Here is a 16,520-nt window from a genome sequence, read left to right on the forward strand (position 1 = left end):
ATTTTGCCCGATTAATCAATCATTTTTCTACAATATTGGCTAAATTTAAAAACTCCTTTTACTGGATTGTGTTTAAAATAAGGCTTGAACAAGGAGCTCAAAAGATATGTCCCCTTTTTTACATGGTAACTACAACAAGCTAAAAGAGAATATTTTTCCTTAATCAGTTAGATTCCTGCATATTTTTGGTAGCTTAGATACCTTTAAAATTTAGAGACTATTTTTGTACACCTACTAAAATAAAAAAATCACAAACATTTCATCAGTCACCTTTTGCACACCTTGCCATCTTCGATATATACCCGCTAAATTTCCTGCTTATCGATATTTTTTGTTTGCATTCGAAATTGGGCAATGGGAGTAACTTGAATAAATAAAACTCTTGAGTTTAAAGCCGTTGAAACGTACTTGGCCTCGTCGCATGCACTGGCTGGATACATATCGTTCCATGGTGAGTTGATCACTTTATCCATGCTCCAACTTCCATAAATTAATCTGAAACCAGATCCCAGTACAAGTAACATCGGCATTAGCTGTGACAGCAATTAGTTCAACAGTAGAACTGAGCATTTACAAACTTTCTGATTTCCAAACTACACTTAAAATTATTATTGTTATAAATTGATTTTTTTTTTTTTTTTTTTATTGCATTACTTTTTAAATATTCAATATGCCACTAATCCCGATTAACATTCGCCGTGAGTTACCAGTCCCCTAGCATTTATGAACCCAACATACTCCTCTTCAATTCATTGCAGACACGAAGGCTAGCTACCTTCGCTCATTGGTAAATAATTTATGGGTGAGTTGCTTCGATAGAAGGGTGGGCGGGGAGCCTGAGCACCTAATAAGTAAAATTCTCCAGGTCGAGAGTGATGAATCGAGCTCACCGGCACTTACATCCCGATCCAGGAGGTCAATGTCGCTTGGGAGGTATTCGAGAGGTGGGGTTCCAGGAAAGTTCAAGGGCAGCACTGCCTCAACTTCATTTCCAGTAATGGACTCCGACTCCTGCCAGGGGTCTGAACACGAGCCTAAGACAGACTTAGAGAAGCCACAATCCAAAATCCTGAGACCAGCGATAGACCTAAACATCACTGCTGAGCAGCCCCAGAGCCTCGTAACGACGGAAGACGACACACGTAGGTTTAACCCCTCATCTCATTTCCCTCGGGTCCTTTTTTCGAATCTCTTGCAGTCCAGGGCGAATCCCACATGCGAATCCAGATGCTGGAATCCCATCAATCGGATCTTGTACAATCGTTGGGGTCATTAGATCCGCTACAGTCCGAGATGATTGGCACGTACAAATGTATGCCCCTTGTGCCCGACGAAGACAGCAAGTGGGTTGTCCAAAATAAAGACCCGATCTTGAATTTGCGTGAGTTTCTGAGGATTAAATTCCCATCCTAAACAACACCAGCGTCTTTCCTTTTGTAGCCACAGAGTGTGTGCAAGATCTTAAGGATCATTGCCAGGCTGCCGTGGATTCGGGCTTCATGTTGCTCTACGATCAACTGGAGCGCATCCGGTTGGCCAACGACGAGTTCCAGGCGTCCCAACAGAAAGAGGAGCTCCTAGTCAACCTAAAGAGTCTTCTGGTATGACTGAATAGCACACGCTTAAACTGTAGGACTCAGGCCTCTCCCTTTTAGCTGCGGAAACATAAAGAGTTTATGGACGCTCGGATCTTAGAGATCACAAAGACTCACAACGAAAAGATGCATCGGCTCCAGGCGGACTTCGAGGTTAAGTTGAAGGCGGAGCAGGACAAATATCACCCGAAGTTGGAGAAGCTGCAGAATTTGCTGCGGGACTGCGAGGCACAAAGAGACGATTACGAAAGGCAGCTGAAGCATAAGGACAACACCATTGAATCGATAATGGCTGAATCAAACAAGAAAATGTCTCTGTGAGTGAAGCGACCACATCCCAGATGAACTGTGTCTAACTTATCTATCTTTAAATAGCAATTTGGATCTGGAGCATCAATTGGCGGAGTCGATTGCTGAGCTGGCCCGGACACGGATCGAGCTCGTCGAGAGCAGGGAGCATATGGCTTATCTGGAGGCCGAATGGAAGGAGGAACACGAGCCCCACGAATCAGAGGAGAGCACTCAGAGTATGCAGCAGGCGCTTATAGATCTGGAACATGTCAAGTCAGAGCTATATGGGTCCCAGCAGCTGGTGGGCGAAATGAGGGCACAAGCGAAACGCGACGACTTGATGATATGCCGGTGCACCGAAGAAATCAATGCCTGTCGTCTGAAGGAAACTGACAGCCAAAGAGCTTATCAAAAACTTTGTTTGGAATCTGCCGACAAGGACACACAGATAAATAAGGTCCTTTGTCGAGGAATAGCCCTTAAAATATGCTTTTTATATATGTATTTCTGGTTGCAGATGCGCCTCAAGCTGGACTTGATGGAGGAGCAGCTAAGCCATGCCTATGAAAAACAGGCGCTCCAGAAGCAGGAAATCAGACGCTTGGAGGAGTTTACAAAAGTGTCAGAGGAGGAAAATGCTCGCGTCACGGTCGAAAGGGACCAGTATCAGGTAGACAAAAACACTGAGAAACAGCAGGTTGAAAACCTAACGCAGCAGCTGTAAGTACTGAAATTTGTCGCTTTTTTCTAGCCCTAATATGATTTTAAACAATTTCCGATGTGCAGTCGGCAATTTGTAGACTTTCTTCTTAACAAAGGGAAACCCCCAGCTATCGTTGAAGGTCTCATCCACGTTTGCAATAGATGTGGCTGCATACATCAACGGCAGCATCAATCTAGATCCACAGTCGCGTAAGTTGGGGAAACGCAGGGAGCGCAGCAGCAACAGCGCAACCAACAAAGAGCACTTGATATTGAATAATATTAAATATATAAATAAATACTGTTTTCACGTTTGGAGTTGTTAGTCAAAATTGCATTTTCGTTTTTTTGTACCTCCGTTTTTCAAATTTTTTTCACATTTGCTCATTTGTGATAAACTTATAATTTAGTGCTGTTAAGCGCACAATTTAGTGAACTCCGATAGTATTATCGATAGTATGAGTTTCTTTTAATTCTGAACATAGCCTGCTGTTTGGCGCCAACTTAACAAATTGACTAACATTTCAAAGGACTTTTTTTTCGTCCGATTAAATAAAATTCCATTCACTTTTCCTGAAAAGTTTTCCTTTCCTTTTAATAGGAAAACTACAGTAGGTTAATACAAATTTCTGGGGTAGGTAACGCCCATGATTTGGCCAAGCCCTTGCATTTACATTCTCGTTAAATCTTTTAAATACAAAAATATTTTTTTGAGTTGTCTTCCTATTGTTGTACAGGCACAGCCATCACTACACACATGTCCATGCTGTAGCTTCCTTGTAATTGTATTTATGTTTAAGCATATGTTCACAACGCCATATACATATGTCTTAGACTATGCTTAAAGTTTATAATAAACATTACTTCGAGTGAAATTTTTAGGGACAGGTTCTAAGGTGTAGTAATGTTAATTCTTCTTTTTGGCCACTGTCGGCGCCGCCGGATTGTCGCCCTTGTAGAACTCCTTCAGCAGCGCCATGGCCTCGTCGCCGCGCACGCCTCCAGTGATTTTGATTTTTTTGCCCACCACAGCGCCGACATTCACTACCGTCTTCCCGCCGAAACGATCGTTTTCGCAACCAAAAATAATCTCCTGGACGCCCAATGTGTGCAGGGCCGCAGAGCACATGATGCACGGCTCCACGGTGACCACCACGATGATCTCGCTGAACATTTGGCGTGCTGGCAGATTCTTCTCCCGACAGTAGGCCAAGATGGCATCGATGCAAATGAACTCGGCATGACGGGTAGCGTTCCGGGATACGTTCACTTCGTTGGCGCCACGTGCGACGACTTTGTCCTCATGCACAAAGACACAGCCAACGGGCACCTCACCTGCGTCACGGGCTCGTCGCGCTTCCATCAACGCTTCCTCCATAAAAGCGGCCATTTGGCATGGAAAAATCTTCAAGGAAATTGGGGGAAAAAAAATCAACAAAACAAAAGACGACGACAAAATAGCGAGCGCTTTTCAACACTGAAGGCGCTGATCAGCTGATTAGAGGTGAGCACGATCTGATATCTTCGATGTTATCGTTTTGTTATTATTTTAAATAAATTATTGTATATTTTATTATGAATATTTTGTACGGATTGTGAATATTTTTGGGCCTGTATGCCTTCCGATATTGCCAGCGGAATGTCCTTGAATTTTATCGATGGGTTCTTTCAGTTCACGCATTGAAAATGCCTTTGTTTATACCTCATTACGCATGAACTGTATCAAGCCATGCTGCTCCAGAAACTCCTGAGCCTTCTCTGGCCAATTTGTGTTGTTTACAGAACGCGGACTTGGATGCGCCAAACGCAGCAAAGACACCGCTTTGCAGTATTCCGAGCGCTGCAACGTTTGATACACATAATCGCCCACAGCCACCACCACCTGGGGCCTGACAATCTGCAACTGCTTCTCCAAGGCATCCAAGCAAACGTCACGGATCTTCTGCTTGTACGGACCCTTTAGCTCGGTCGGTGTTATGTTTTTTCCGGCAGCATCGAAGAAGGCAAGTGGACAAAAGTTATGCACAAAGCATTGTCGCGAAAATGTGTCTAGTCGGCCGCCCGCCAAACGTAGAAATAGTTCCCACAAGCGCACCCCACTACGCTCCTCTGTTTTGCACTGCAAGCCCACAACTGGTCGCTTAGGATGGATTACTGGCGGCCTTCCGACCTCTCCGGAGATCTCCATTAACTCGCTTACAGTGCGCACATTGCCAAAGGGAATCTATAAGAGGATTTTGGATTAATTGCTGACGGAGCCAAGCTGACCTGAACGTACTCCCGTTTGAGCCATGCCAGTGGGTCCCGGATTCATGCCTATGAACATGACGCGCTTCGGTCCATCTAGAAAGCGGCGCAAATAGGCGCAGTGCAGGGATGACGCGTACTCCACGGGATTGTATGTGCATGAAATGGTCGGGGGCGTGGCAAAGGTTTCAAGCGCCTCATTGAGGCTAACTTCAATGTTGTAGAACTGCTGCCACGGGGACTGAGCAAACAGAGCAGATGTGGTCTCTTCACTCATGGGTGCTTTTTTGGGGTGCTCATCAGACAGTTCCGCTGTCCGCAGGGCTAGCTTTCGCTTTATCATAACGCTTTTTGAGATTTAAATAATGAGAGCGCGAGCTGATAACAAAACAAACCGAATGACAAACCAGGGGGGAACAGATGATTTGTGCTTCGGGGCTGCCAACCTGATTTATTAAGTGATTTCTATAGCTACAACATAAAAATGTTAAAATTAAATATACGCGCAGCTAATCCAAGCGTTATTTGTTATGCGTAAACTTATCCAGACTGTTTTCGTTATCGCTAATAAAGCTCTGCTTGAAGGCTTTACAATTCTTCTCTATGCTGGTCTTGACCACACGGCCCAGTATTTCTAGAAATTGTGTCACCTACGAAAGGAGTGCAATGATGAAAAGTGGTTCCAAATGCGGCTGCTGCTGCGCACTTACCGTCAAATCCTTTTCCGCACATCCTAGCTTGACGAATTCGCATTGCGGGGCGTGCTTCAGATGCTCCTTCCAGGGATCGTCGTCCGACTCCCAGCCATCCAGGGTTTTGCTGCATACGAAGCATGTGGCCGTGTCATTCTCCCGCTTTGTGCCCGTCCAATAGAAGCCCGCCTCAGCCATCTGCATTGTAATGTGTCTAATTATTATCGGACCAAACACAAACCATTTTATAATCCGCTTGCCTTGGATATACTACAGGACGACTGCTCGGGGAAGGGCCAGTCCTTGAAACTCTCCACACGATGTTGCTCCAACAAATTTAGTTGCCGGAACATCTCCAGCTTGTCCCCAACCACTGCCCCCGTAGCATCAGTTGCCGCCGTAGCATCCATTAGCCCTCTTGTTTCACGTTTATCACACAAACAACAAAAAATATTTCTTGACAGACAAGCGAAGCGCGTCGTTTGTTTTGCTGTACTTAGGGATGTCAACTTTATATCGATATCAATATATCGATATATGTATTTTTTGTTGATCACATATCTTTGCAAGTGTTAATTTTTTCAGCTACCGAAAATATGTTTTTCCAAAAAACATCATCGACACAACACCTTTTTGAAATCTGACAAAATCAACACAATTTTTCAGTTGTTTCCAGTCGTTAGATCATATAGCACGGAATTTTATTCTGCTTATCGATTCTCAGTTTAAAAAATATAGGTGTTGTGTACGCGAAACGGAATTTATCGTCGTTTTGTTTTGAAACTGGCTGTCACTGGCTGGTAACAGAACAGCCTACTTTGCTGTTATGGTGCTATGTTAGATCAGCTGTTTCAGTTATTTTCTGCTTGGAGTTGGCACACACGAAACGAAAAAACAATACAATATTTAGTTTTACACAGAAACAAACACTAAGAAACCCAGTTATTTTTTGTTAAGTTAATACCATTCCCAGTGCAATCGGTGTTTTTCCCTTTTCCCGTGCTAAAAGTGCTGCCGTTCTACATTCGCGGAAGGTGCTCAAAATTGATTAGAAAAAAAGAAAGTACTGGGGGCCAGTCAGGCGAAAATCTACCGCAGTCACGTCCTTGGGTAGACGGGAACGCAACCTAGTTGACGCCAACGTCCCGCCACGCCCCGCCTCGCCTGCGCTCGCCCAGTTCTGAACCGAAGTTAGTAGGTCAGTGTCGCGTCGCGCTGCAGAAGGCTCAAGGACAATCCAGGAAGCAAGCTCGTACGCACAAAGCGAGCACAGCCAGAGGCAACCACTAACATACCATCGGCGATGAAACGCGTCCATGGCTAACGAACGGAAGCAGTCAAGTCCCAAAGTGGAGCTGATTAAACTGAGCCACGAGCTCATCGAAGAGTGCAAGCGCAGCCTGGAATACTCCATATTGTCCCGTCACCTGCGGCACGAGCTAGAAAAGTATGTATTGCGAGTGTAGTGGCGGCTCTCGCATGCCTTGAAGCTTGGCGCTCGCGATAGAGGCTGAGAAATACTCAGCAATCAATGTTTTGATTGTTGTTTGGCGTCGTTGAACCTGTCGCCTTATCAACGAGCGCCCATAGACAAGCGAATCGCGGCCTCCAAGAAATTTATGGCTGCACGTGCTGATCAGAACTTCCGTCCTAATCCGTTCCCGTTCTCATTCGCAGGCTTCCACGCGAGTCACGTCGCGAGGTTGTGCGGCGGCAGCGCAATGGATGCGCCCCCCTGTTCATTGCCAGCCGGCGAGGTGCTGTGGTCGTTGCCGAATATCTGATAACCATCTGCGAGGCGGACATCGAGCAGCGCGGTCACTACGAGGTGCTCGAGGACAACAGCTTCCACTATGTCTCGCCGTTGTGGGCGGCCGTCGTGTCAAACAGACTGTCCATGGTCAAGTATCTGGTGCGCATCGGCTCCGATATAAACGCCCCCTCCGACTCGGGCTCGACGCCTGTGCGTAGTGCTTGCTACATGACTCACACGGATATAGGTGAGGATTTCTTAATCGTTCGGCCTGGCAGCTGCTCAGCTCCCACCATTCTTAACAACATACATTTCTATTACGACAATTGAAGACAACCCACCGTCATATTAACTCACACGTAATTGTTGCTTACAGTCAAGTTTCTCGTGGAGAATGGGGCCGACATCAAGCGGCCAAATGTGAATGGTGGCACCTGTCTCATCAACTCCGTGCAATCGGTCCATCTCTGTTTGTATTTGGTGCGCAAAGGAGCCGACATCAATGCGAGGGACATACAGGACAAGACGGCGTTGCACTATGCCATTCAGGAGCATCGACTGGATACCACCAGAATGTTGATAGAGCAGGGAGCCGATCCTTTTGCGACCAGTCGCTATGGGGACGACGCCTTGCGCACCGCCTGCCTCAAGGGAGCTCATCATATATTTGACTATCTCAAAAAAGAATTGAACTATCCTGCTCTGCGGCTGGCAGAGGCGCACGAACTGATGGGCTCGACTTTTCTCGACGAGCACAACGAGTCGCGTGTGTGCATACTGCACTGGCGAATGGCCCACCATATACGGGCCGCCTGCACGCCGTACATTGAGAAGAAGCCCGCCGTTCCGTTGCGCAGTGCGTACAACAATTCGGTAGAGTTTACGACACTTGAGGAGCTGGACAACATTGCCACCGACATGGATGCCATGCGCATTCAGAGTCTGTTGATCTGCGAACGCATCCTTGGCCTGACCCACAAGGATATGCTGTTCCGATTGACCTTCAGGGGTGCCTCGTATGCGGACTCCTTGCAGTTCCAGCGCTGCGTTGATCTCTGGCGCTTTCTGCTCGAGGTGCGTGTCTCCAACTGGTCAATTCTGCATTTTGAGACCTGTTTTGCTGCACAGGCGCTGGTGCGCCTTCTGCTCGATCTGCATGTGCAAAATGTGAGCCACATACGCACCGAAGCCGGGGCACGTTTTGTACAGGATGAAAAGATTCTTCCGCGATTCGAAGATGTCCTGGGTGTGTTCCGCACCCTCGCTGAGAGCGCGGTCCTTGTGAAGGCCTTGCTGAAGCAACGACCAGTATTTCGCCGGCAGCAGGAGAACTACGACCGCGTAATGCGCTGTCTGGCCCATCTCCTCTTCTTGCTGATCAATACCGTCCCAACAGAGCCTCAGAAGAAGCTGATATATCAGGCCGTTCACGAAACGGTTGTCGTTGGCAATTTGAGGAGTGCCAGCACCTCGGACACCCTGCTCCACCTGTGCTCCTCGCGGTTGAATGTGATCAAAAGCGGCTATATAACCGACGATAATTTTGCCGATGTATGTGACATGAAAGTGCCTTCAGCCATTGAGCAATCCTCATTAATGCCATACTTTCACCCTTTCAGAAGACTGTGTTTCCCAATGCTGATGTTATAAAGCTGCTCATTGAGTGCGGCGTTGATGTCAACATCAAGAACGAAGCCAAATCTACCCCCCTGCATGTGGCTTGCCAGCCATACAACTTCAACAATGATGTGAGCAATGATAATTGTTAATTCTTAATTATAAACTGTTTAACGTTTCCCCCCTACAGATTGTCAGCTTGTTGCTCAAGTACGGAGCGGACATCGATCAGCCGAACCGTGCCGACAAGCGGCCTTACGACTTAATTGCCTCCAATCCCACCAGCACCATTCCGCTGCTCAACTTCGTGACCCTGCAGTGCCTGGCGGCGACGGCCATCAGTAAGAATAAGGTACCCTATCAGGGTCAGTTACACCGACAGCTGGAACAGTTTGTGCGCAATCACGAACCATAGGATCAGATCGGATCGGTTCGGATCTTTCTAGCTTTCAGTCAAAATTGTTATAGTTTCACCTTGGCTTACAAACTTCGGACTGTCCAAATTTCACCAAGTGTATCCGTAATCTTTGTCTCGCTCTATATTAAATACAGATATTAAAGATATTTACATGCATATATCTACTGTTAAATCGGCTTAATGTAGATTTAAACGAAACTCCTCTAAATTCGAAAAACAACTACACCAATCACATAAAATGTAAAAACGATGAAGCAGTGTTTAAACGATAAAAGTGATATATATATATATACTATACTACATAGAGATTGTATCTGATCTGATCCAATCCGTTAATATTTTAGAGAACTTACAAGAACTGGTTGCGAGGATTGTTAAGCGACAAAGAGAGAGAGAGATAATGAAACAATACTTAACAGTCTAGTTCTGTGCTGCTGTTTGATTAGGTCCTAGCTCTAATAACGCCAATAAAGTTTACATATTACGAGTATCTACATAGACATATGGCTGAGCTGAGACAACCTATATAGTACTATATATATACAACTAGAATAACTAATTGAACACTTGTTGACCCACTAAAATCGAAATCAATATATTAAATATTAAATTAGTTATAAGATGGCATCCAAACCCACTCAACTCTTGGCCGGCTTTAGACCTCGTCTATGATATTTCTCGCCATCCCTTCGTCCCTCGCCTATTCTAGACCTATTTATTATTGTATATCGTGTATTTTGTTTGATTAACACACTGTATAAGTATTTTTATAAACAATTTCTGTGAGACTTTCGTCGGGTCGGATCGGGTCTCGTTGGGGTTGAGGTTGAATTTGGTTTGCACGCATATTGAAATAGTAATAATATCGAATAATCATCTACTGAACTTTCGAGTAAAATGCAATTCTAATCAATAAATTGAATAGTTTACAGTTTACTGTCAATAAACCATAAACGGATGTTCTTTTTTTGATACTTAAAGGCCTGTAAAGGGATATCCCCACGATTCACATTTATCTGTAGTTTGGTTTGGGTTTCAATGCTCACGATCCCGAGTCGTTAATTCCAACAGAAACAGTTAGTTTGGTCAACGTTTTGTCTGTTTTAATAAGTATTCATTTTCGTACTTACGAACTATGTCGTTAAATGAGTTGTAAAGATGCAAATACGATTTCTCTCGGCGCAGATTGGAAGAAAAAAATTAAAAATTGCTACTAGGCTTTTCTAAGAAATACGTACAAGCAAATATGAATTCATTTCGAAGTACACCAAGACTAATCAATAAACATATTGATAAACATATTTCTGTTACGATATTATTTTCTAAATGTATGGAAACTTTACTAATTTAATTGATTTTGAATCAGCAAAATTTCATTTATCGGCTATTTTATGATATTTTATAGTCTCTTTTAAATATTCAACTCAAAATAGAAATTCTTGAAAAACAACCAAAATATAAGGTAAAGATATATTTTTGAAATTTCACTAAAATTTTTTTTTGTCTTTTTTATTTATTAAAAAAAGAAGAAAAGTAGTAGTTTTGAACTTTTTTTTTCTTTTTTACCAAAACAACTTTATGACAAATTTTTCAATTGCCCGCAGGGCTGCATTTACCAATGTTTCATATATTGCTTAAGTATTTTCAGTCCATATAGTACTTCTTCAATATGCTTCAAAGAAAATAGAGATTTCCCAACTATCTCTAAAGGATGTCTGTCTTGTATTTCCTTCTAAAAATTAATACAGCAGTTTGTTGCATCAGAAAAATAAAAATAGATTTAAATTCTTCTAAAATAAAACACAGTTTTGTATTTATTTACGATTTAAATAATAACATACACAACATGGGCGTACATACACACCCACTTCTTCACTTCACTCCACACTCCACTCCTCTCGTTTCCTACATTGTGACGGATTAACTTAGAATAAATCATTAAATAAGCACTTTAGTGGCCTAAACTACGTGAGAAGACAGTCAACATTTCGCTGGATGGGCCAGCAGCACGAGCATAGGCAGCAGGACACAGGCGAAGGGCCAAGACCAGACGGTGAGCCTGGACTGGCCGCTGTGCCGCAAATTGGTGTAGCTGTCCACGATGTGGATCTTCCAGCCCATGTTGCCGTGCGTGAAGGAATTGTAGTAGACCGTATCGGGCCAAGTGATGTTCGGGGTAATCTCCAGTAGGGCCGGCGGCTCGTCCACGCACTCGGTCAGCAGGGATCGATTGAACTTTTTGAATGTGGAAAAGTTGTCGTCCAGGCGGCGATCGTAGTTGGGTGGATAGCGCGACAGGCAGAGGGGACCCGCTGCCGTGGGCTTGGGCCGTCCTCGACGGGTGAACTCCACACCGGCCAGGACTCGGATCTCGCTCTGTTTGGCATCCGACAGCCGATCAAAGCCGCCCTGGGGGTCATCGGTTATCACCAGCGGGTGATAGTGCTCCGGCGAGTGGGGATTGTTGCCGCCGCGCACCTTGAACGTGTAGGTGAGGCCACGCTTCAAAAAGAGCTCGGGTATCATGTAGCCGTTGATGTACCAGGCCAGGCCGCTGGACACGTGACCGGTAAGCCCCTGATAGCCACGCAGACCACCCGAGGGACCCAGATAAGCATTGAAAGTCCGCACAGTGCTACAAAGGAGACGAATCATGCAGGAGAACAGACCTTTTCATGGCAGAGCATCTGACTTACGCATCCGTGATCCTTGTGCGCTCCCACAGCTGGACAGGTGCCTCTGTGCGTTTGGTGAAGGCGAAGCAATCGTTCACCGGCTCCGTGGTGTTAAAGTCGATCACTATGTCGCTCTTGGGATAATGTGTGTGAAACGCGGGCTCGTTGTTCGAGTCCAACTGGCCAAAGGCCCACACGACGTAGTTACTGCGATCCAAAAATATCTCCTTGTCGCCATCATCGGCTGCAGAGAGGATATATCAAAAGTTAAATCAGAGATTAATGTATCCTTGACAGAGGCCCCACTCACATGACTTGAGGATGCGTCTGAAGCTGATGGTATTGATGCCTTCCTTCCGGCTGTATGTGTTCAACTGGAAGCTGTCCAGGCCGCCCACCACATCGTCACGGCACACGCCCTTGTTCTGGCCGAGCACCTGGACGCAGGGCGCCAGCGAGGTGATGTTATAGTCAACGGTATAGCCCCTGATCTCATCGATGTAGGCCACCACAACATCGGAGCCGATCATTTGGCTGGAGACATCCGATCCCGATATGCCAAAGGACATGTAATCATTGGCAGCCACCTGGCCGGATAGCTGGAAGGTGATCTGTGGCCCAAACACCTCCCAGGACACTTGCAGGTCCTTGTGCAGCTGCCGGCAGTTGGGTAGAGTGAACTCAAAGGGCGTGACCTTCACCAGAGAGGGCGGAACATTCAGACCATCGTTGATGAGCACATGGCCATAGTTCTCATTGTCGGCCACGTCGTAGATGCTGATCCAATCGATGTCGAAGATGGTCTTATCGCCCGGCAGCTCCAGCTCAATGTTCTCCTTGTTGTACCTCCGAATGGGATCGAGACTGAAGCAAAGAATGAGACGGAATGATTAAGGATGAGCAGAACAATTGTATAGCACTCACTATCCCCGTTCGTCGGGCATTTTGCTGCCTCTGCTCGATGGCTGCGCTCCCACTCCCGTCCAGAAGAAGGTCCGCTTGCCGCGGCCATCGTACGTGAAGTCCTTGATGCGTATGGTCTTGGAGTCGAGGATCTCGATGCTGCTGCTGCTGACATTGTGGCTGCGCTTCGAGAAGGTGCCGCCCAGCTGAGGCCGCGGCGGCTCAAACTCCTCGGGTATATACACATCGCCGAAGTTGTTCTGGTTGTTCAGGTCATAGACGGCCAGCCATTTGATTTCCGTAATCTTCTTGCGATCGGGCAAACTGAGGGTAAAGTCCTTGTTGTGATACCGATCCAGGATGTTGGTTCTACAAGAGTATACCATAGCATATTAGAAACTAGAGGGAAAAATGAATCGATCCCACTTACTTGCCGTACTCGTCGGGCACTATGAAGCCCTGTGGCCCCGGCCGATTGCTGGCCCCCGACCAGAAGAACGTATCCGCTCCGTTGCCATCGTAATTGAAGCCCACTATCAGGAAGGTGTACTCATTCACGGCGTACACATCGCCGGACACCTGATGGTGATACGAGTTGAGTTTGCCCAAGTATTTTCCCCGATACGGTCCATCTTCTTCCTCGTCCTCGACTTGGGCCCCTGTGGATGGGATAAGAATGTTAGCTAAGAACCGGCCTCAGTGGTTTCGACGAAAGACTTTGGTCACAAACTCGTTTCCGGGTCTTTTCCTCGACTGACTAATGGCTTTTGATTTACTGCCACTGGGGCGGCGGCACAGCGCCCTCTCGCGGCCAGAGGCAGACCCAGACAGACGGTAGACCAGTTTCTCTAGTTTTACACGAAAGTGAATTTGTTTTTGCCAGCCTCAAGCGTAACGCTTGTAGAAATTTCTCTTTCTTTTTTTTAGCGTGTTATTGCAATTAATCGAGCTGCTCCCCCGACCCCTACTTACGGGCACTGTGTGGGACGACTGCAGCCAAGAAAAGCAGGAAAAGCGCCACACAAACCAGCTGTTGCTTCTGCAGTCGGCGTCGCAGTCGCAGTGGCTGAGTGCTGCTGGTGCAGCGATGACAAAGAACGCCACCGTCGCTGCCGCCTTGGTGTCTCAATGTCATTTTTTCTGCGAAGCGGACCTCTCTCTCTCCCACTCGTACTCCCACTTCCTGCGCCACGTACTGCTGTCGCGCCGTCTCGCTTTTACCAATCTCTCTCCGCTTTCGCTGTTTCACTCTCTACAGACTCCTCGCACAGGCAGCAGCAGCAGCATTTTGCATTTTTTGCATTTATGCAAGATTTTTCCTGGGTTTGTCTTAAGGTCGTTTCGTCACTTGCATGCGTTTGCGCTGCTATTGTATTGTTTTGTGTGTTCGATAGGCCAAAACAGGTTTGAGTCGCAGATCCGGCGTTTTTTTTCACTTTTTCTTCTGTTGTTAAAATAAACCAAATCGCGCCGCGTCTCTCAGTGGACTGAGCCGTCGACTTTAAGCCTCCGTTGGGGTCGGTCTTGGCGTGGCCGTTAATTTCGGTTACGTTTCTTTTGCAGTTGGAGCTGGTGAAGCTTTCGTACGTTGAGTGAGCTTTGTGCTCTCACCGTTGCTCTCTCGATCGCTGCGTCGTGTCGTGCGAAATGCGTGCCTGGCATTGCAATGGCCTAACGGTACTGGCGGCGTGTTCTAGGAAAAACGCGAGTTACACTCTAAGTTTTCTAGCCACTCATCCAAAACTGTATAGTTTAGATGCCAAGGGAACGTTGAAGCTGAAGATTCCTACGAAAATAAGTAATTTATCCAACAAGAGTCAAGATCGGTTTAATATTGCATATACTACTGAAGCAGAGGTACGAAAATCATCCAGTTATAAATCAATTGCTTAGGAGTAGTCAATGTACGACCATTTGCCATCCTAATATGTAGCTGATTCCGTCTCGTAATCTCACAACAAATACACAGTCCTTGGCGAGGCGCCAAGATCGAAAGATCCCACATCGTAGCATGATGGGAACGACTCAGTTACGCTGACGAGCTGGCGGTAAGTGATGAAGCATAGGGCGTCACGATCAAACCCCGCCATAGAATATCCAAGAAAAAAAACACACTTTTGGATTATTTTTGTCAATTTTCTTGCTTGCAAAACTAAATTTTATTCTTATGTTTTGGGTTTTATCCGATCTGATCTTTACTTTGAATAGCAATGCAATTCAATTAATGTTTTGAAAACTAATCAATTGCATTTTGTATATTTTCTCTGCCGGTTTGCCATCTGTTGGACAGTCTACTAGACTGTTTTTGGTTTTTATTTCATTTTATGAATGATTTTTTGCTTTTCTTCTCCTTTTTTATTGCGATTTTATTTACAAAAAGGCATTTATTGAAAGAATGTGCGTTGTATGGAAAGAAAAAAGAACAAAAACAAAACAAAATAGTTGGAAATTTGCAAACAAATCAAAAAAAAATAAATGACGAAGAAAAAAATATGTGGAAAAGTGTATACAATTTTTCAACCAATATTCTCACTGACTGTATATCATAAAAAAGTTTATGTTTCACTGTTCATCTGATTCGTTTATGTGTATATATATGCTAGCCGCTCTCTGGTGTCTCCTCTCCGTCCGGCATTTCTATCTCTTTCAGTTTCTCTTTGCCTTTGCTTTGTCCGTACAACTAGTTCATTGAAAATACAATATTACTTTTAAATATATATCATAATATATGTATACGCCATTATTCTCATAAGAAGCACAATTTATGGTTGTTTTAGTTTTTATTTCATCATTTTATGCTTTTACATTTTCAGTATTTTGAACTTGCCGCCATTCAGAAATTCTCGTTTAACATTTTTAGCGCATACTTTCTTCCTTTTATTTGTTTTGTTTTTTTTTTTTTAATTTACTTTCATTTATTGTTTGTTTATTTAGTTGTTAACACTAGACACTAGATAACCTATAAAAAGTGGGTCACTTTGCTTGCATTTCGTGATTAAAAAAGAAACTTTACAAAACAATAAACAGGCTGGAAAAAGTCTCGGTAAGAATGGTAAATGTTTAAATGGGTACAGGGAGGGTATATGGGTATATGGGAGGGCGGGGGGTGGGCAGGCAGGCAGGCTACATGTGAGAATCGGTCTTGGACGCACGCACGCATAGTCGAACTAAAAGTAGCAATACTTAGCTTAAAATGTAGCGTATAAAAATAGTTTTTCTTTTTGTTTTTTTTTTCCTTGATCTTGCGTTCTCTTTAGATAGTTATTAAATTAAACGAATTGAGAGCACTAAATTTAGGTTTAAACTTAGGCTGCGTTTGTTTTGCTTTATAAATGTGTTGTGTTTTCGTTTTTTTTTTTTATATTCATACTTCACTCATACTTGATCCGCACTGCCTCTGGATTCATCTTAGTGAATAAAAAACGTGTGTGTTTTTAAAATGAGCATTTTGAATTGTTTTTGCTGTTCAGAGAACAGGCAATGCCTGAGAGACAAGCTCCAGAGCTAATCTGATGAGATACAAAACTTAGACATCATCTCTCTCTGAAATTGTAGCATGGAATGAACTTGGTCGAAAGCGCATAAACAATCAGATATACATATGTATATATGGGTGTGTGTGTGTGT

General features: G+C 44.8%; 6 protein-coding genes across 6 annotated transcripts; 2 read left to right on the plus strand and 4 right to left on the minus strand.

Annotated features, from left to right (window-relative positions):
* Positions 1–636: 636 nt before the first annotated feature.
* LOC6588255 lies at positions 637–2,979 on the plus strand. The gene is made up of 9 exons (XM_002012863.2): positions 637–698; positions 759–802; positions 866–1,142; positions 1,199–1,381; positions 1,441–1,601; positions 1,656–1,912; positions 1,971–2,343; positions 2,404–2,606; positions 2,673–2,979. Exons 1-9 carry the CDS (start codon positions 671–673, stop codon positions 2,800–2,802), a joined length of 1,656 nt encoding a protein of 551 aa, XP_002012899.2. The 5' UTR covers positions 637–670; the 3' UTR covers positions 2,803–2,979.
* Positions 2,980–3,312: 333 nt separating this feature from the next.
* On the minus strand, positions 3,313–4,008 carry LOC6588147 (tRNA-specific adenosine deaminase 2). The gene has a single exon (XM_002012864.2). It carries the CDS (start codon positions 3,976–3,978, stop codon positions 3,496–3,498), a length of 483 nt encoding a protein of 160 aa, XP_002012900.1. The 5' UTR covers positions 3,979–4,008; the 3' UTR covers positions 3,313–3,495.
* Positions 4,009–4,180: 172 nt separating this feature from the next.
* LOC6588209 (single-strand selective monofunctional uracil-DNA glycosylase) lies at positions 4,181–5,229 on the minus strand. Its single transcript, XM_002012865.2, has 2 exons — positions 4,867–5,229; positions 4,181–4,812 (listed from the first exon to the last, which is right to left on the minus strand). The coding sequence occupies exons 1-2, from the start codon at positions 5,176–5,178 to the stop codon at positions 4,285–4,287; spliced, it is 840 nt and encodes a 279-aa protein (XP_002012901.1). The 5' UTR covers positions 5,179–5,229; the 3' UTR covers positions 4,181–4,284.
* Positions 5,230–5,256: 27 nt separating this feature from the next.
* On the minus strand, positions 5,257–5,997 carry LOC6588227 (baculoviral IAP repeat-containing protein 5). Its single transcript, XM_002012866.2, has 3 exons — positions 5,788–5,997; positions 5,546–5,725; positions 5,257–5,485 (listed from the first exon to the last, which is right to left on the minus strand). The coding sequence occupies exons 1-3, from the start codon at positions 5,935–5,937 to the stop codon at positions 5,357–5,359; spliced, it is 459 nt and encodes a 152-aa protein (XP_002012902.1). The 5' UTR covers positions 5,938–5,997; the 3' UTR covers positions 5,257–5,356.
* Positions 5,998–6,295: 298 nt separating this feature from the next.
* LOC6588218 (protein fem-1 homolog A) lies at positions 6,296–9,475 on the plus strand. Its single transcript, XM_002012867.2, has 5 exons — positions 6,296–6,974; positions 7,205–7,527; positions 7,657–8,831; positions 8,900–9,028; positions 9,088–9,475. Exons 1-5 carry the CDS (start codon positions 6,844–6,846, stop codon positions 9,310–9,312), a joined length of 1,983 nt encoding a protein of 660 aa, XP_002012903.1. The 5' UTR covers positions 6,296–6,843; the 3' UTR covers positions 9,313–9,475.
* A 1,649-nt stretch (positions 9,476–11,124) lies between these two features.
* On the minus strand, positions 11,125–14,367 carry LOC6587271 (protein Skeletor, isoforms B/C). Its single transcript, XM_002012868.2, has 6 exons — positions 13,866–14,367; positions 13,324–13,552; positions 12,915–13,262; positions 12,301–12,854; positions 12,012–12,234; positions 11,125–11,950 (listed from the first exon to the last, which is right to left on the minus strand). Exons 1-6 carry the CDS (start codon positions 14,026–14,028, stop codon positions 11,296–11,298), a joined length of 2,172 nt encoding a protein of 723 aa, XP_002012904.1. The 5' UTR covers positions 14,029–14,367; the 3' UTR covers positions 11,125–11,295.
* Positions 14,368–16,520: the final 2,153 nt, after the last annotated feature.

This window comes from Drosophila persimilis, unplaced genomic scaffold (genome assembly GCF_003286085.1).
Source record: "Drosophila persimilis strain 14011-0111.01,24,50 unplaced genomic scaffold, DperRS2 tig00000000-arrow-pilon, whole genome shotgun sequence".
Classification (NCBI taxonomy): Eukaryota; Metazoa; Arthropoda; class Insecta; order Diptera; family Drosophilidae; genus Drosophila; species Drosophila persimilis.

Excerpts from the sequence above, each read along its gene's own strand:
- LOC6588255 (XM_002012863.2), top strand. The coding sequence starts at position 671 with ATGCCACTAATCCCGATTAACATTCGCC. Across the intron at positions 803-865 it reads CATTGGTAAATAATTTATGG|GTCGAGAGTGATGAATCGAG; the intron begins GTGAGTTGCTTC and ends AAAATTCTCCAG. Across the intron at positions 2,344-2,403 it reads AGGACACACAGATAAATAAG|ATGCGCCTCAAGCTGGACTT; the intron begins GTCCTTTGTCGA and ends TTCTGGTTGCAG.
- LOC6588227 (XM_002012866.2), bottom strand. The coding sequence starts at position 5,937 with ATGGATGCTACGGCGGCAACTGATGCTACGGGGGCAGTGGTTGGGGAC. Across the intron at positions 5,726-5,787 it reads CGTCCTGTAGTATATCCAAG|ATGGCTGAGGCGGGCTTCTA; the intron begins GCAAGCGGATTA and ends ATTACAATGCAG. Across the intron at positions 5,486-5,545 it reads GTGCGGAAAAGGATTTGACG|GTGACACAATTTCTAGAAAT; the intron begins GTAAGTGCGCAG and ends CTCCTTTCGTAG.
- LOC6588209 (XM_002012865.2), bottom strand. The coding sequence starts at position 5,178 with ATGATAAAGCGAAAGCTAGCCCTGCGGACAGCGGAACTGTCTGATGAG. Across the intron at positions 4,813-4,866 it reads CTGGCATGGCTCAAACGGGA|ATTCCCTTTGGCAATGTGCG; the intron begins GTACGTTCAGGT and ends ATCCTCTTATAG.
- LOC6588147 (XM_002012864.2), bottom strand. The coding sequence starts at position 3,978 with ATGGCCGCTTTTATGGAGGAAGCGTTGATGGAAGCGCGACGAGCCCGT.
- LOC6587271 (XM_002012868.2), bottom strand. The coding sequence starts at position 14,028 with ATGACATTGAGACACCAAGGCGGCAGCGACGGTGGCGTTCTTTGTCAT. Across the intron at positions 13,553-13,865 it reads AGTCGTCCCACACAGTGCCC|GGGCCCAAGTCGAGGACGAG; the intron begins GTAAGTAGGGGT and ends TCCCATCCACAG. Across the intron at positions 12,235-12,300 it reads CAGACGCATCCTCAAGTCAT|CCGATGATGGCGACAAGGAG; the intron begins GTGAGTGGGGCC and ends TCCTCTCTGCAG.
- LOC6588218 (XM_002012867.2), top strand. The coding sequence starts at position 6,844 with ATGGCTAACGAACGGAAGCAGTCAAGTCCCAAAGTGGAGCTGATTAAA. Across the intron at positions 6,975-7,204 it reads CTGCGGCACGAGCTAGAAAA|GCTTCCACGCGAGTCACGTC; the intron begins GTATGTATTGCG and ends TCTCATTCGCAG. Across the intron at positions 8,832-8,899 it reads CCGACGATAATTTTGCCGAT|AAGACTGTGTTTCCCAATGC; the intron begins GTATGTGACATG and ends TCACCCTTTCAG.